Source organism: Crassostrea angulata, chromosome 6 (genome assembly GCF_025612915.1).
Source record: "Crassostrea angulata isolate pt1a10 chromosome 6, ASM2561291v2, whole genome shotgun sequence".
Taxonomy (NCBI): domain Eukaryota; kingdom Metazoa; phylum Mollusca; class Bivalvia; order Ostreida; family Ostreidae; genus Magallana; species Magallana angulata.
In genome coordinates, this window is record NC_069116.1 from 39,721,556 (window position 1) to 39,736,533 (window position 14,978).

Here is a 14,978-nt window from a genome sequence, read left to right on the forward strand (position 1 = left end):
AGCGATCGGGCCGTGATAAAAAAATTCTACAATTGTAATGAATTTATTTTATTTCAGAATCATTTTACATACGGTTGTAACAAAATCAGCAGTACCAGTAGGATCATCTAAGAAAATTACGATTACTGCCCTTTTTATGTCTGTTTTTGCATGGTTTGATGTTTTAGACATGTTACTAAATTCTTTCAAAAATTATATGATAAGGAACTTAATTTGTTTTTTTGTTTTGTTATATCGATTATTTTGCCAATGTTCCTATGAAAGTATTGCTGTAGACTAGCTTCAGTTTCAATTTATTTTGTTTCGATCATTGTATTAAAGTAAGAAATGATGGGATAATTTAACTCAGTCTCTTCAATATGCTGTTCATATCAACTTGAGTGTGTACACATGTAGTACATGTATATTATTGAGTACACAGAACACATGATGCAGACTGTCAACCAGTGCTCCACCTCATCACACGAGATCTTGTCATGGCAGACGAGCAGGATCTCCAGTGGAATGCTGGGAAGATGAGTATCGCTAGTGCAGACGGCATTGCATCACGAGGAGAAAGAATGTCTTGGACGTTTTCTGTGGAAATAAACAATGCGGATTTATGTAATCATATTAAGGAGGAATCACATATTTCTTCGGGGGAAGGTGTGATCAAAGTATGCTGAATACGCAAGACAAAAAACAGGTCGTAAACAAAATGGCAGCGCTTGTATATATTAAGGGCATTTTTTTTTATAAGCTATTAAGATAGCAACTGAAATTTTGAAAGAAAACGAAATTTAGAGATAAGCAACATTCATTTTGATGCATATTTTTCTTTTTTTATCTGTTAAGAGTTTTTGAAGATGTTTGGATGAGAAATTTCATAGTCATAAAACTACTTTAATATTATAGAGATTATATATAGCATGTACAACAACAAATTCTTTGGTCAAAAAGTGGCGGAAGGAAATCGAATAAGTATGAAAATCAATATATCGCTTTAGAAGTTTAACTTTCACTTGAACATCACATGGGTATTTCCACTTCAATCATAGTACATACTTCTTCGCAGGAATATATGTGTTTTAGGAAGTGACGGACGGGGCTATGAGTTTCAAAGTGGATTAGGGCGGCCCAAAAACTCTATATCTGTGGGTTTTTCTATTGACGAGAAAGTCAAACTGAAAAATATCTGTTACGCATTTTTATCGTATGCTGGAATAATGATAAAAAAAACCCCACAACAATCCCTCTTGTAATGTGTGTTTATTTTTATGTTAACAATTATATATAGATCAACACAATGTCGATTACTACTGCAGTATGCATATCAATTTTTTTTATTTCCTTGTCCAACAAAAATAGTTCACTGAAGTTTTAATTGTGCAATTTTCTTGGAACGTTTGTAAACGAAAGAAAAAAACTTTATTCTAAGATATGTATCTTCAAAAGGAAACTTCTATAATGTGTTGTTTTTTAGTTGTGCAAAACAGACTAAGCATCATTATCCATATCTGGTTAATAAGTTTCGGGCAAAAACTAATCATTTATTTGGCCTTTCTTTCCAATCAATTTGGCTAGACTGCAAGATTTCAATGTAAATATTCTCCCAGGGACGTTAAACAATTACCAGATCAATTTATTGACCAATCAATACTTTCAATAACTTGCATTGCGTGGAGTGAACCGTATATGATTTTTATTTTGCAAGCTTTAAATACATGCACGTCAAATAGCTACAAGCTGCATGTAGATGACCTCGATCCTTAAAGAGTACTGTGGTTTCATTAACATTCGTAGGTTTTAACGAAAATTGATGTTTCAAGGGTATCTAAATTTATGTCAAAGGATCCTTTAAATGAAATGTGTTATTCGATATTGCACTAATGAAAATTTAATTTCGTGGATCAATTCAACACCGAAATCCATGAAAAATTGTATTCAACAAAATATCATCGATAAAACCACATTAATTTTGACATGCATTGCTTAAATTTCTTGAATATTGTGCATTCAGTAATTGAAATGATCGATACATAGTCTACAAGTTAATCCCTATTTTTTTTAATACACTTTCATGAGCCAATTTTGTGAGCATGCATTGCATTTTTTTTTAAATAAAAAGTTATTTTAGATGAGAAAAGAGCGAGCTATGAAAATCAAATTAAAATTCATCTACACATGTTTTTAATCCCGGCCAACATACATTGGACCGACTTAAATTTCATTACTTTATTAATTAATCATTTAATATCCAAACTAATATTACGGCACTGAAGTGGAATGCATGGTGACCCAATTCGGAGCTTCGGCGACCAATTTAATAAACCACCAGTAATCAATAAACCCCCCTTTTCATATTAGTCACAATTGAAATCAGTGTGTTTTTCAAAAAATAATTAATTCTAAACCCAAACGATAATTAAAAAAAAAAATAACAACGCCCCGTCCAAAAACTGCTGTATAGGGTACACGCATATATTTTTTTTCTTTGGATTGTGTTGTTGGGTATTTTTACTGATTTTGACACACCTAGAAGTCCAATTCAATAGTGTCATCGGAAATCCAGCATTCGTGAGTCACTGATTTCGTGCGCCGTAGTACGGGTCCGTATATAAGACAGCGCAAGTTCCCTATAGCAGTTGTCAGTTCAACTCTGTCTGTCTGTTCATCATAGGTGCTGCAACATGGCTCAGTTCAACGGAAAATGGGAAATCGAGTGCAGTGAAAATTTCGGTGATTATATGACAGCCATTGGTATGTTACTTTTTCACTTTTTGTTTTCATGTAATAAAGATTGAAACTAGATTTTTTTAAAATCAGTTTTGAACAAGTTTAGAATGCATCTTTAGAATTTCTCTCGTATAAGCAGAGACTCACAAGTGATTCAAATGATGTTATGAAAAGGATAAAATCAAATAGAGACTAAGGACACGTGCAGAGTGCTTGTATATTGTAAGATTTGGGTAAACATTTAGATTGATTTGTATTTAATTTTTTTTAAAGACATATAATAACACTGATTCTCGAAATCTATCTCTTGATTTCCAATACATCGGAGTGAATTTCAAGTAATTCCTCCAAAAACGGTCTTGAAATTTTTTAAAAGATGATTAAAAATGGATATTTCCAGTTTGATAATATAGTACCTACATGTGTATTCGATTACATTTCTTGATCAACAGTTAAAATTATGGTTGGAAGAAGGTTGATGCAAGAAAAATTCTGTACATGAGTCTTTTGTCTACATACTACGAGCAAATAACCAGAAACCATATGCCTGTCAAATCTAATATTTTAAAACAACCATGATAATTTAAACACGCTTGCATTCTTATTTCCCGTAAATTGTTATGCCTTTGTGATAGCATGTTTTTGGAAAAACAGCCAAATGTTTTTCTGGGCTACTATGGGTATATAACCGGAGACTGGTAGTTTTACTGTTTGTGTATATATATATCAGCATTGTTATCGCTCCCTGCATTTTTTTTCCGGCGCTACAAACGTACTATGGGGTTAATTAAACTCGCTCCGTCGACCTTCATACAAAAATAATGTTTGCGGCTTTCACCAATTTCTCTGGAGATTCCCTACTGATATCCATAGATACTTTGATCACTGGGGTCTTTCTAATCCCCATTTTTATATGAATGAACAATATAGAATTCCAGTCCACCCATTTGCAACATTGGTCATATATATACACACATGCATCTACATCTAAAAATGCCATTGTATGCCTTGAATAATTGATTTGGGTGAAAATTTCATTGTATATAATGCCATTAAAACCATTCATGCGATATTAGTCTACCATTGATTAGGTTCCGTGTCCTTTGCATGCTACCATGTTGAGAGATCGTATTTCTGTCATCGCATGCAATATATTGCACAAGCGGAAAAATGGAAGCGGAAAAATGGATATCGATATCAAATACGGGACCTTTAGAAAGCATGCCCCTTTAGAAAAGAGTATTTAACAAGTGATAAAAACCGCTTGACAAACTTTTATAGATTAAATGATTGACTTAATTGTCTTTTGTCATGTCTGCAGTGGATAGCTTGAAAGATCACTTACTTTTACAATAAGCAATTTTGCACATGCATTCACTCAATCACTACAGGGAAACTTTAATTAACAGTTTACAAATATAGCATATTCTGTTCAAAGAACGACCAAAATATATTATCCTATCCCATTCGAAGAATGTTACAATAATGTATGCAGTCTTGGGTCGTTGTAATAAACGCCAATAGAATGAAATTTTATGACATAACCGAGAGCTAGAAAATTATTGTATATTTTTTTAAGGAAAATTCTGATCATGTCAAACTGACATGTACCTTTTGGACATCCCCTCTCCAAATCCTCCTGTCTGACAGGCATATATTTCTTCGAATTCTTACACCATGCCAAGATAAGCGGATGTACGCTGTATGTAATACACGCGATGAAAGATAAAACGAGATAATCTGTTTGGCCGCTTGAAACGATGCGTATGGAATTTGTATCGCAATGAAACCTGCACATTGCAGATGTTGGCAATTTTTTTTTCTTTTTTGCATCCAGATTCATCAACCAATTAAGAATATCAGACATTAAAAGAAGTGCATAATTAAAGAAATCAACCTCCACCCCTTGGTCTCATACGTTTTCTATCTAAATTATCTCTCCATTTTGCCCCTTTATCTCATTACGTTAAGAAACACTTGTAGCCAAAGATGATTGTAAGAAAAACAGGTATTATAGTGTATAATTTAAACAAACAGGTCAGAGTAATAATAGCAAAGATTTTTTAAAAAAAGTTTATCATTGAAGTGTTCACGAAAACATCAAAATATGTACAGTTATACAGAAACACGAACCTATGCATGTGATTGGGTTGCATCAATATTTCTCTAAAACATCGATCGGCAACTTTTTTTGAAATGCGACAAAAATTTCATTGTGACAATTTTGCACATAAAAAATATGGCTAGATTTAAATGACATATATTTTTTTTAAATTTTTTAAAAGAAAGATATTAAGATTCTGACGGATTTGGTGCAGTTTATCTTGTTTTGTCTTCAAAAAGGAAAGATCGATTTCAACAATTTCGTAGCCCGTATTACCCCGTATCATTGACGTTTGCTGGCAGCTATTTGATTTTATAACAAGCAAACCTAAAGGAATAGAAAACAGTTTGTGCAAATAGGGTCCAACTGAAGCTAATTGATTATATCATGTTTGCCATCTGATTACGTAAAGTCAGCAAAAATCTCATATCTGATCAGTCGATCTCGCTAAAAGACTGTGTCAAGAAAAAAAAGTAATGTACCATGGGGACCGAATAGCTCGCCTGATACGAGTCCTTGTCTAGTTATGATCCCTGCACATTACAGTTATAAATAATATATTATATAATGAAAAATGTAAGGAGAGAGAGAGAGAGAGAGAGAGAGAGAGAGAGAGAGAGAGAGAGAGAGAGAGAGAGAGAGAGAGAGAGAGAAAATGATCTCTTTCGATGAGAGAAAGGACGGACAGACGGACATTCAGACAAATTGACAGTCCATCTATAACTTTCAAACTCTTTATTTACACCAAAAAATAATATGAATTTGAAATTGTTTTTAAGGAGTTGATGCAGATAAGCAAGCAGATGCCCAAAAGTTTCTTGGAGATGGCTCCAAACTGACGTACGACATCAGCAACTCCGGAAATGATTGGGTTTTCAAGATAACAACAGCCGCAGGTGAAAAAGAGGTCAAATTCACCCTGGGTATCGAGTTTGACACTACTACCCTAGATGGAAGACCAGTTAAGGTGTGTGCATATATATATATATATATCATTTTACTAATGATTATTTTTTTGTACAAAAAGTACTAATCAATTTTGAAGTTCTTTTTTTGTGATGCCACCAATAATATTGGCATGGCGGGTGTTCTTTGTTTTTTCAGGCGGTGTTCTCAATGGATGGTGATACCCTCGTAGAAAAGCAGACGGGGCCAGGCTTTGAGACGACCAACAAGCGGACAGTGTCTGGGAATACATTGACCATGGTAGGTGCAGAACGCTTTAATAACGCAGGGAATCAAGCACAAATAGATATTCTCTCCCTTTTGTAGATGCACTGGTAATTCAATGATTTTTATTTTGTAATTTACCAGGCACAAAGCAAAAATTGATCAGAGGGCCAGAAGGGTCAGGGTGTTATATCCATTTTAAAAAAATGTTTACCCCTTGGGGTTTTCCCAAAGCTATCTATATAGTCTGACAGAGAATGAAGCTCGCAAACCTTACCAGTTTACTCTTCCACTTTTTGTCTGGGCCTTCCACTTTGAATTTGAATAATAATGCAGCGTGCCTGTAGGAATGGGTTAGGGAAATGGAGAGGTTTGGTTTATTAAATGGCTGCTACAGATATATCAAAGAGAGTCGTGTTATTTAGACTACCTGGTTTATTTTTCTACTATATTGGAACATATGGCTATCAGCAAAGATCGTTGTTAATTTCCCTTGTAACTTGTTCGCCTCCCGCTGAGGGGGTTGTCAAAGACTCAAAATGTCTGGTAAACGTTAATTTTTCCAAGGGCGCTTCTTATTCGAAAAGCAAAATTCTGTATGTTTAATAATTATCGACTTTACGAAGACCTTGTTTAAACATGTTTGCAGATAGTATGGAATATTGTTCTTGTGTTAGATTAAAAAAAAACAACCACAAATTTGATATGTATTTCACTGTTGATTTCCCTTCCATTTATTACATGCCCCCTCCTCCCAAAAAGTGGGGGATGGGGGGCAAGATCGAGTTAATTCAAAATTTTATATGTATGTTTAATTCAGATGCCCTCTTCCAATGCTACGTGCGTGCAAGCAACTTACTTTATAATATTCGTTATCGAATTTACAGTTATGAAAACTTTTCACTTAGAAGCCGTTTTCCGCAAAGCTGTCGTCTTTGCAAAATAATACAATACAATCTAGTTTGAAAGAACTTGTGATTTTATTTCTCGAACTCTTAATAACGGGAGATGGTTGATGAAATAATCTTTGTTTGGAAAGGCCTGATGCTGCATCGTCATTGAAAATTACGAGCACTGTTATGGTTATTTGATGTGTTCTTTTCTGCGTGTAACTCATCAAGAACTGATTCAGTCTTCTCTTAAACCTATTTTATGAAACATTAAATTTAGATTGGAAATTAATGAATTTCAAAAATGGAAAGAAATATAGCGAACGTTCTTGGCATATTAAGTGTTGACTGATACTCTTCATAAACACAATCTAATGAAATTTAGATCCCTTGATTTGCACCAAAATCTAACAAATTCACATACGGAGGTCAAATTTAGTTACCTTTTATCCTATATATTCATGCAGCGTTTTATTGTTCACGGTAAGCATGGTAAAATTACCCCATTTCATATCTGTCTGACTAATTTAATATTGTTGCCGTGGCGAAAAGATGCTCAGAACATTTCATCATTAAGAAAAAACTACCGTAATCTGTAAAAACGAACCCCCCCTCGGAAAAATGATCAAAATCCGTCTCCTTTTTTCCTACGTAGTATTCTTTACAAACATTTAGATTTTTTGAAATAAATAAAGTAGTCATATTGCAGATTTTATCCGACAAATCAAATATGTCTGAAAGGACAATCGTATAATCTGTGTACCAGTCTTTACTTTCAGTACTTTGATTGCTTCCTTTTATAGGTCTTGACTGCTGGCAATGGAGTCTCCTGTACGAGGAAATACAAGAAACTATGAAATGTGAACAAATAGTAGTACATGGATTGACAGGATTATCTTTGTCTTAGCAAACTTGATGTTCATATGTATTTAGTTAGCTTATTCATCATAACATGTACTTTATGTGTACAAGTTAAAATTATTTATATTTATTGTGATGCGCTATTTATGTGTCTGAATGTAATGCAAATAAAGCACGTGTATATATGTTGTAATAAAAAATTGAACCAATTTGAATATAATTTACTAAAATTCCTTATTTCAAATAACAAAATTACGATATGTTTGTAATACTAAGTGGTTATTAGATCGATGTTTGTTTTATTTGTAAAGAAATGCGGTTTATAGATTAGTTCACATAAAATTCATCGATACCCATACCAAAACTGAATCAACTTTATCTTTTATTTATCCAAAATAAGCATAGCTGGGGACAGATTTATAATTGCAATATTCATATTATCAATTATTGATGTTGGCACTATAAGATTTTAACTTGCTATTTTATATATCGCTTCCAACAGGCATTTTACCAGCGTAATTTGCAAATTTAATTAATGATATATTTCTTCTTCTTTTTATTATTATTAATATATTTTTTTTTTGCATTTCATCGATTAAAACCATAAAAGCCATAATAGTCTTGCGTCCACTTCCTTTGGCAAGAGGAGACTGGTCGACTGTTTCCTTCGATGTTCTCATTTATAAGTGCTCTTTGCATTAGATACTAGTACTTACTTATTTTTACGCCCAATACCTTATTTTTAGTTTCAGTTGCCACTATCCACTGATAAAAATTATCTTAAAATATTCCGGTAGAAATAAACAGCAAAGACCTGGCATAAAGAGACTTTCGACTTGTGGGGAAAAAACGCTAAAAATTGGAAACACATTACAGATTCTGGATACATCATGCCCGAATAAGTCAAAATATTTTTCTGGAGGAAAAAATTGATTATTGGGTATCCTAATGAAACTGAGTGGACCACTTACTGTTCGCGGCCATAGTATTTCTCAAGTCAAATTACAGCAACATAATACCCAGTTATGGGTTATGAATGGGCAATTCTATATGGAAACGATATTAACGGATTATGCAACTCGGATGAATGGGCAACAGATGACAAACTGGGGAAAAACATCGCAATTAACGAGATGAAATTGAACACCGTTTCACTTGTGTATATATCGTTCTTGATTTCATTTCCGCTAAAACGGGGAATTCAATCAAAATACGCAGTTATTTGTTATTCTGTGAAAAAAGTTAATCAATGGCTTTCAATGCACACAACTGGAATAAGTTTTACCCCCAAATGCATTTACAGGGGCTCTGCCTACCAACATGGAAATTACATACGTAAGATCCGTAATAATAATAATGAAGATGTTATCATTATAAAATAGGTTTTAATTGTTTCAACACTATGTACATGGTTTTGTTGATCACTGTCATATATATCTACAATATGAATTTGTTCGCATGAAAATATACTGTTCATGAAAGCAAAAAATCCCTGAAGTGTTCAACTTGTGAACATTTGAAAATATTTTACCATCTGATCTCTGTACACATAAATCAGTATTTACAACATTAAAAGGCAATTCAAAGTACAATATTCTTTGCTTCTGAAAATGGCATAAAATGAATAATACTTTTGCATTACATTTTCTACTCACCAAATAACACTTATAATTTTCTTCATATCAGTATTAGGTTGGTCTGCTTTTTTATTTAAACATTTTACCAGACGACTTCATTGGTATTATCAACAGACCGTTTATCAGCTTTCTGTCTGATTTTTATTTCTAATAATCAGATTTACCCTTTAAGCAAGATTTCACTGAAACAAATACGGCAAAAAGTTAATTCTTAAATTTTCACATGTAATACATCAGAAACCTGAGGCATACAAGATTTGTCTTCCTTGGTGGGTACAGAAAATGTGAAATTTCATAAGACAAACAATTTGTCTGAGAGGAAGCAACAAGAGAGAAAGCTCTACTTAAGTAAAAGCCGGAATTTCAAATAAAAACACATCTTTCATATTTTTAATCATCAAGCAATTACTAGTTATAACCTATATAATGTTATCTTAAATAGCTATCAGTCAAGCATCAAATTTGTTCAGAAAAGGATAAGAACATCAGTAGAAGTAAAATGAAAATGGACCAATTTACATGCAAAGATTGACAAATTTAACACAATTTTGTGATGCTATGAGCCTAGGACACAACTTGTAAAGTCAAAATCAATCAAATCAAGAAAAGATATTGGTTTGCATTTAACAAAGAAAAAACACCCAGCAATAATTAATCTATCATTAAACAAAAAATCATGTATAAGTAAACTAAATGAGCAGGATTATCTAAACCATGAAACTTTTGTTAAAAAAAAATTTCATTCAACTTAATTGTATTTGTAACATGTACATGTGTAAAATAAATAAAATTTCATAGGAACCACAACTTAAATTTCTTAAAATCAATTTCATTTAAAAAAAAAAGTCAACATTGAAATTTTTGGCAAAAGAGGGAAAAATGAAACGACTCAAATGAATTCTTAAAAAAAAAAAAAAAAAAAAAAAGACGGCCTCTTATTCTCAAAAGTAAAACTAAATATTATAATTGTTTGTACTTTTTAAATTGCATATATTAAAGACTTCATAAAAAATTGCTCTTTCTACACACATATGGATTAAACTATGAAGATGAATTGCTACATACTAAAATTATGACGTGCCATTATTTGATAAAAATACACACTAACATATGATATTGCTGCCATGAATGATTAGATAAAAATAACATATTGATGTTTCCTTCATCTGTTGTCATAAAAGCAAACATTTCTTAATACTTAGTTAATATAACTTAAAATTTAAAAGGATGTTTTTTCTATTGGATATTTAAGATATGCTACAAATATGAAGATTGATGCAATCTGAATGTTAAAAAAAATATCAATAAATAAAAACAAAAGTGAAAGAAAAAACAATCATTTCCCCTTTCAATTTCTTGTAAGGAGAAATATTTGAGTATTAAAAAATTTCCTATGACATTAAAAAAATGTGAAAATAAAAAATTTGGCAAATGCATAGATGTTTTGTGCACTGACAGTTTATAACAAGAACAGAGAAAGAAAACAACCATACAACTAGACATAAAACAAATTTAGCACTATCTTCGACAAGTCTTCTTTGGTTGATGTGCCTCTTCGTTACTGTTTCTTTTCCGCTTGACACCAGCGATTGTAGACATGCTTGCCTTCACCTTGTTTTCAACTTGTCCTCGACACCTTAATGATCTTTGTTTTACTTTTCTCAGTTTCGATGCTACGCAGGTTGCCTTTTTATTGCTGTTGTCTATTGCACTAATGGTGTGTTTCCTCAAATAATGTCCTCCAGATTCAGCGGAATCACTTTTGATGGCGGCACCAGGTTTCTGATCTTTCGTCACCGATTCCTTCTTGTGAGTCCTCTGCTGATTCATATCACTGTTCGTCCGCACTTTGATTTCATTCTTGCTGCAATCCAAGAAATTCTGCATGTCTTTCAAGCTGCAAGCCGACACTGGAACTTCCACTCTTTTCACGTGTTTCTCCGTTGTTAAGTGAACACGATTTGTCTGGTATGGTTTCAGGCTGTCTGTCAGCACAGAGAGGTCTTTCAAAGAGGACGCGGTAAAAATTGGGTTATTTTTGGTTACCTTCTGGTTTTGATCGGAGGTTTTTGAAAGTTTTTGTGACTGCAGGATCACATTTCCAGAGTGGTGTCTAGCCCTTGTGATGGGCACACCCTGCGTGGAAGTGTGGACATCCAAGTCAGATTTGCTTCCTTGGAATCTTGCAAATACATTGGTGCAGCTGAAGTTGAGCTTTTCTTTGGTAATCATTCCTTGTGAAAATTTTGCTTTGAAATGGACACTGTTGGCTTGCACACTGTCATCAAGTTCAGAGTTAAGTGCAGGGGATATCGATGACCGTTTCGATTTTTCAGTTGAGATAGGAGAGACAACAGTTTTGGGTGTTATTACATTGTGTGAATTCACTCGACTTGTGGCTGATTTCTTTTTGTTCTCTTCATCCTTTTCACTCTTTATTGCCTCCGGTTTAGCAGCGTTGTCATGTTTCCTTTGCGAAACTCTAGGAGAAGCAACGGTTTTCTCCAAATTTGCCTTTTGGAAGAATTCATCTCTCTTCTTCTTGAGAATGGAGAGTTTCCTGGGCCCAAGTGGATCAATCAGAACCACTATACAACTTGTATTGTCAGCCTTCATTAGTTTTGACCTCCATGTTCTCAAGGCTTTTTGAACCAGTTTCTCTGCTGGGTTTATCCAGTATGACACTGGTACATTCTGTAAACACAAGAAAAAGAACAAGTTATAATTGTTTCTGGAAATCTAATTAAAAGCATGCTGGGACCTATATAGTCTTTATTTGTCAAAGCAGCTGCTAGAATATTTGCTAAATTCACTTATCAAAGAGTGACAACTCTTTCAAATTCCATTGCTCATCTTCACATAATAATAATTATTTGACCTATACTTTGTATAATGTAAATGTCATGCACAATGTCACTATAATAAACAATTACTTACTTACTTACTTACTAATGATATAAAATGATACTAAACATATTCTGAGGGTTTTTATTTGTAAACCTGAATATTTGAATTTAATAATCTTTGTATTAAATAATTCATTGTCATCATTAAATTCATAATAATCCAATACATCCTGAAACTGAGTAATAAACCATATGAAAAGACTATTTCTCACCTAATCTATTTGTATTAATATACATAAATTCATATCACACAATTAAGAAGAAGAAAAGCAGAACTTGAACTAAAACAATACATGTTTAAGTCACACAGCTAAGTTAATCTAAAGAACTCAACATGTGGAGTAGATACATACTGGATCATGGATAACTTTGTATTCAAAGTGGTACTCCAGATCTGCCACTATGGCTGCCGCTGACTCTGCTGTCATCACGTTCCAAAGGCCGTCTGATCCGAGGATCAGGCACTTGTGAATAGCTGGATCCAGCTCCTGTACGGATACATCCGGAACAGGGGAGACAACATACTCATTGTTCTGATAGTTGAAGCTCCACAAGTCGCCTATTGGAAGATAAAGATTTGGAAAAAGTTTTTTTCCTCCAACAGTTAGGACAAAAAGATTTGGATATAGTTTTTTTCCTCTACCAATTTAGACAACGTCCAATTAGGACACATCCATTTGACATAGGTCTGGACCTCATTTGTGTTTTTCTGTTCTTTTTGATTAATAATTTTAACTTTTTGAGCATAAAGTAAAGTGGTCTTTCTTTTAGCAACTAGTAATTTCTAATTCATTGGTAGTTGTTTTGTTTACTGGTACAAGTTCATAAAACGAAAGAATGATCACTTGTTACAGTCAAACAAATCCCCTTTCCTTCTAGCATCTTTCTTCCACAAATAATTAATGGTTCTCTGTAGCCTGCTTTTAAAAAATAACACTATTTGATATGATGCGTACCTAAACTTCTGGCTACTGCTAAGAAGGGGATCTTATCAATAGGGGTGCTCCTCCTGACCGGACCTTTATTGCTTATATTGGGGCGGTTCCACACCACCCTCTGGACGCCAGCTTTAGCCACCACCTGACCTCCTACTCTCTCGATTCTCTTGATTTCCTCTGGACTGTCAGGCTTGTGATCCTGCAGAAGTTTATAATCAATATCTAATTGACTGGTAATATTAAATGATGAATTTAAGAATGACAGTTAAAATCTAAGTGGTTTTTATACTAAATGGTTATTAAATTATTATCAGTGAAGCTCATTTGTTAGTCACCATTCAGATTTCCACCAATAATGAAAGACACCAATGTGTTCAACTTTACTGAAATTGTTTCAGTTTTTGTTTCCTGTAGACCAGTGATATTTAAAGAAAGTCTTACGTATCTTTTTTCAGCATACACTTCTGTAAAATTCTCACAGATTTTGTTGGTCACTTGCGCAAAATTACACAATAAACACTCAGCCTTAAAAATAAATCTGACCTACCGACACTACTTTATTAGCGGGAAGGCCGACACAAGCCATTATTTTTTTTTTGGCCTAATTGAAAAAAAAATCTTACTGTCGTGAGCATCGTCCCTGCTAAGGGAAAAGGGGCTCTTTCATCAAAGTTCTTGTTTTGGTCATACCCAAGTGCAACGCCAGAGTCTCCGGCATGCCCTATGTATAACTTGGAGTTTTTTATTATAGCTATACTGCCTGTAGTTCCTGAGGTACTTGGGTGACCACTAGCTGTTCTTGGCCATTTACCTACAAATATCAAAAGACAAATCTGAGTGACATCAAATAATTAACACAAAGAACTTTATGTATTTAATCATAGTGACATTGGGGTTTCATCATTCTATTATTAGAATTTCTGCTGAGGCAATCTGAGTTTATTTCCATGAATAAAGGAATTTTCTAATAACAGCTTGAATATCAAATCTTATGTGTCGAAAAAGTTCTTTTTCAGAGGATAAACTTTAAAAATAACTTCCAGTTTTTGTAGAAAACAATAACTACAATTGTTCTAATTAGAAATTTCCCCCCAGTGGCCCCACAAAAACAACTCGCGCGCGATTGAAACTTCAATCGTTTCAGATAGACTTTTATTTGAAAATTATACAAACAATATTCAAAAAATTCATAAAATAAACTATCGTGCAAATAAATACGATATATACATCAATGAATTTGAGCAAAATCGCCCGAGATATTATATAATCGATGAAAATACCGTGGTGACCGCGGAGTTCAAATTTATCTTACCAACTTCTTTCCACATTAATTCTTGCGTGTCAAGAAAGCCATTCCTAATTGCCGTTAAAATCTGGTCATCGTCACCGTTCCAGAAGTAATCATATTTCTTGATTTGGGTCAATAAATTATCACGGACAAACTTTGACGCTTCGGAACCGCCATGCCCATCGAAAATCCCGAAGTATGCAAATTCATATCCACCCTCTTCATTTTTTACGAATTGAATAGAATTATTGTCTTCCATATACTTCCTCCCTCCTTGGTTGCTGTTTTCTGTCACTCTTAAATTCACACCAATTTTGTAATTTGACATTGTAAATAATATGGAGACGGCAACTGTTTTCAATCGGGCTTCATGGAGGAAATTATATCGAGGACAACTAATACTGCATTTTGATTGGATAAATTTGTTTGAGTCGGTTAAGTAATTTTTAAGATCGGCATATGCAAAAGC

The 14,978-nt window shown here is 33.5% G+C and overlaps 2 protein-coding genes and 1 long non-coding RNA gene across 3 annotated transcripts; 1 reads left to right on the forward strand and 2 right to left on the reverse strand.

Annotated features, from left to right (window-relative positions):
• Positions 1-274: 274 nt before the first annotated feature.
• LOC128188121 (uncharacterized) lies at positions 275-5,381 on the reverse strand. Its single transcript, XR_008244128.1, has 2 exons — positions 4,327-5,381; positions 275-576 (listed from the first exon to the last, which is right to left on the reverse strand). It is a non-coding gene; the product is annotated as an uncharacterized LOC128188121 (long non-coding RNA).
• Positions 2,563-7,949, forward strand: LOC128188119 (fatty acid-binding protein, liver-like). The gene is made up of 4 exons (XM_052858969.1): positions 2,563-2,739; positions 5,599-5,786; positions 5,924-6,025; positions 7,683-7,949. The coding sequence occupies exons 1-4, from the start codon at positions 2,670-2,672 to the stop codon at positions 7,734-7,736; spliced, it is 414 nt and encodes a 137-aa protein (XP_052714929.1). The 5' UTR covers positions 2,563-2,669; the 3' UTR covers positions 7,737-7,949.
• A 1,156-nt stretch (positions 7,950-9,105) lies between these two features.
• On the reverse strand, positions 9,106-14,908 carry LOC128188118 (uncharacterized). The gene is made up of 5 exons (XM_052858968.1): positions 14,534-14,908; positions 13,845-14,032; positions 13,240-13,420; positions 12,637-12,842; positions 9,106-12,071 (listed from the first exon to the last, which is right to left on the reverse strand). Exons 1-5 carry the CDS (start codon positions 14,835-14,837, stop codon positions 10,896-10,898), a joined length of 2,055 nt encoding a protein of 684 aa, XP_052714928.1. The 5' UTR covers positions 14,838-14,908; the 3' UTR covers positions 9,106-10,895.
• Positions 14,909-14,978: the final 70 nt, after the last annotated feature.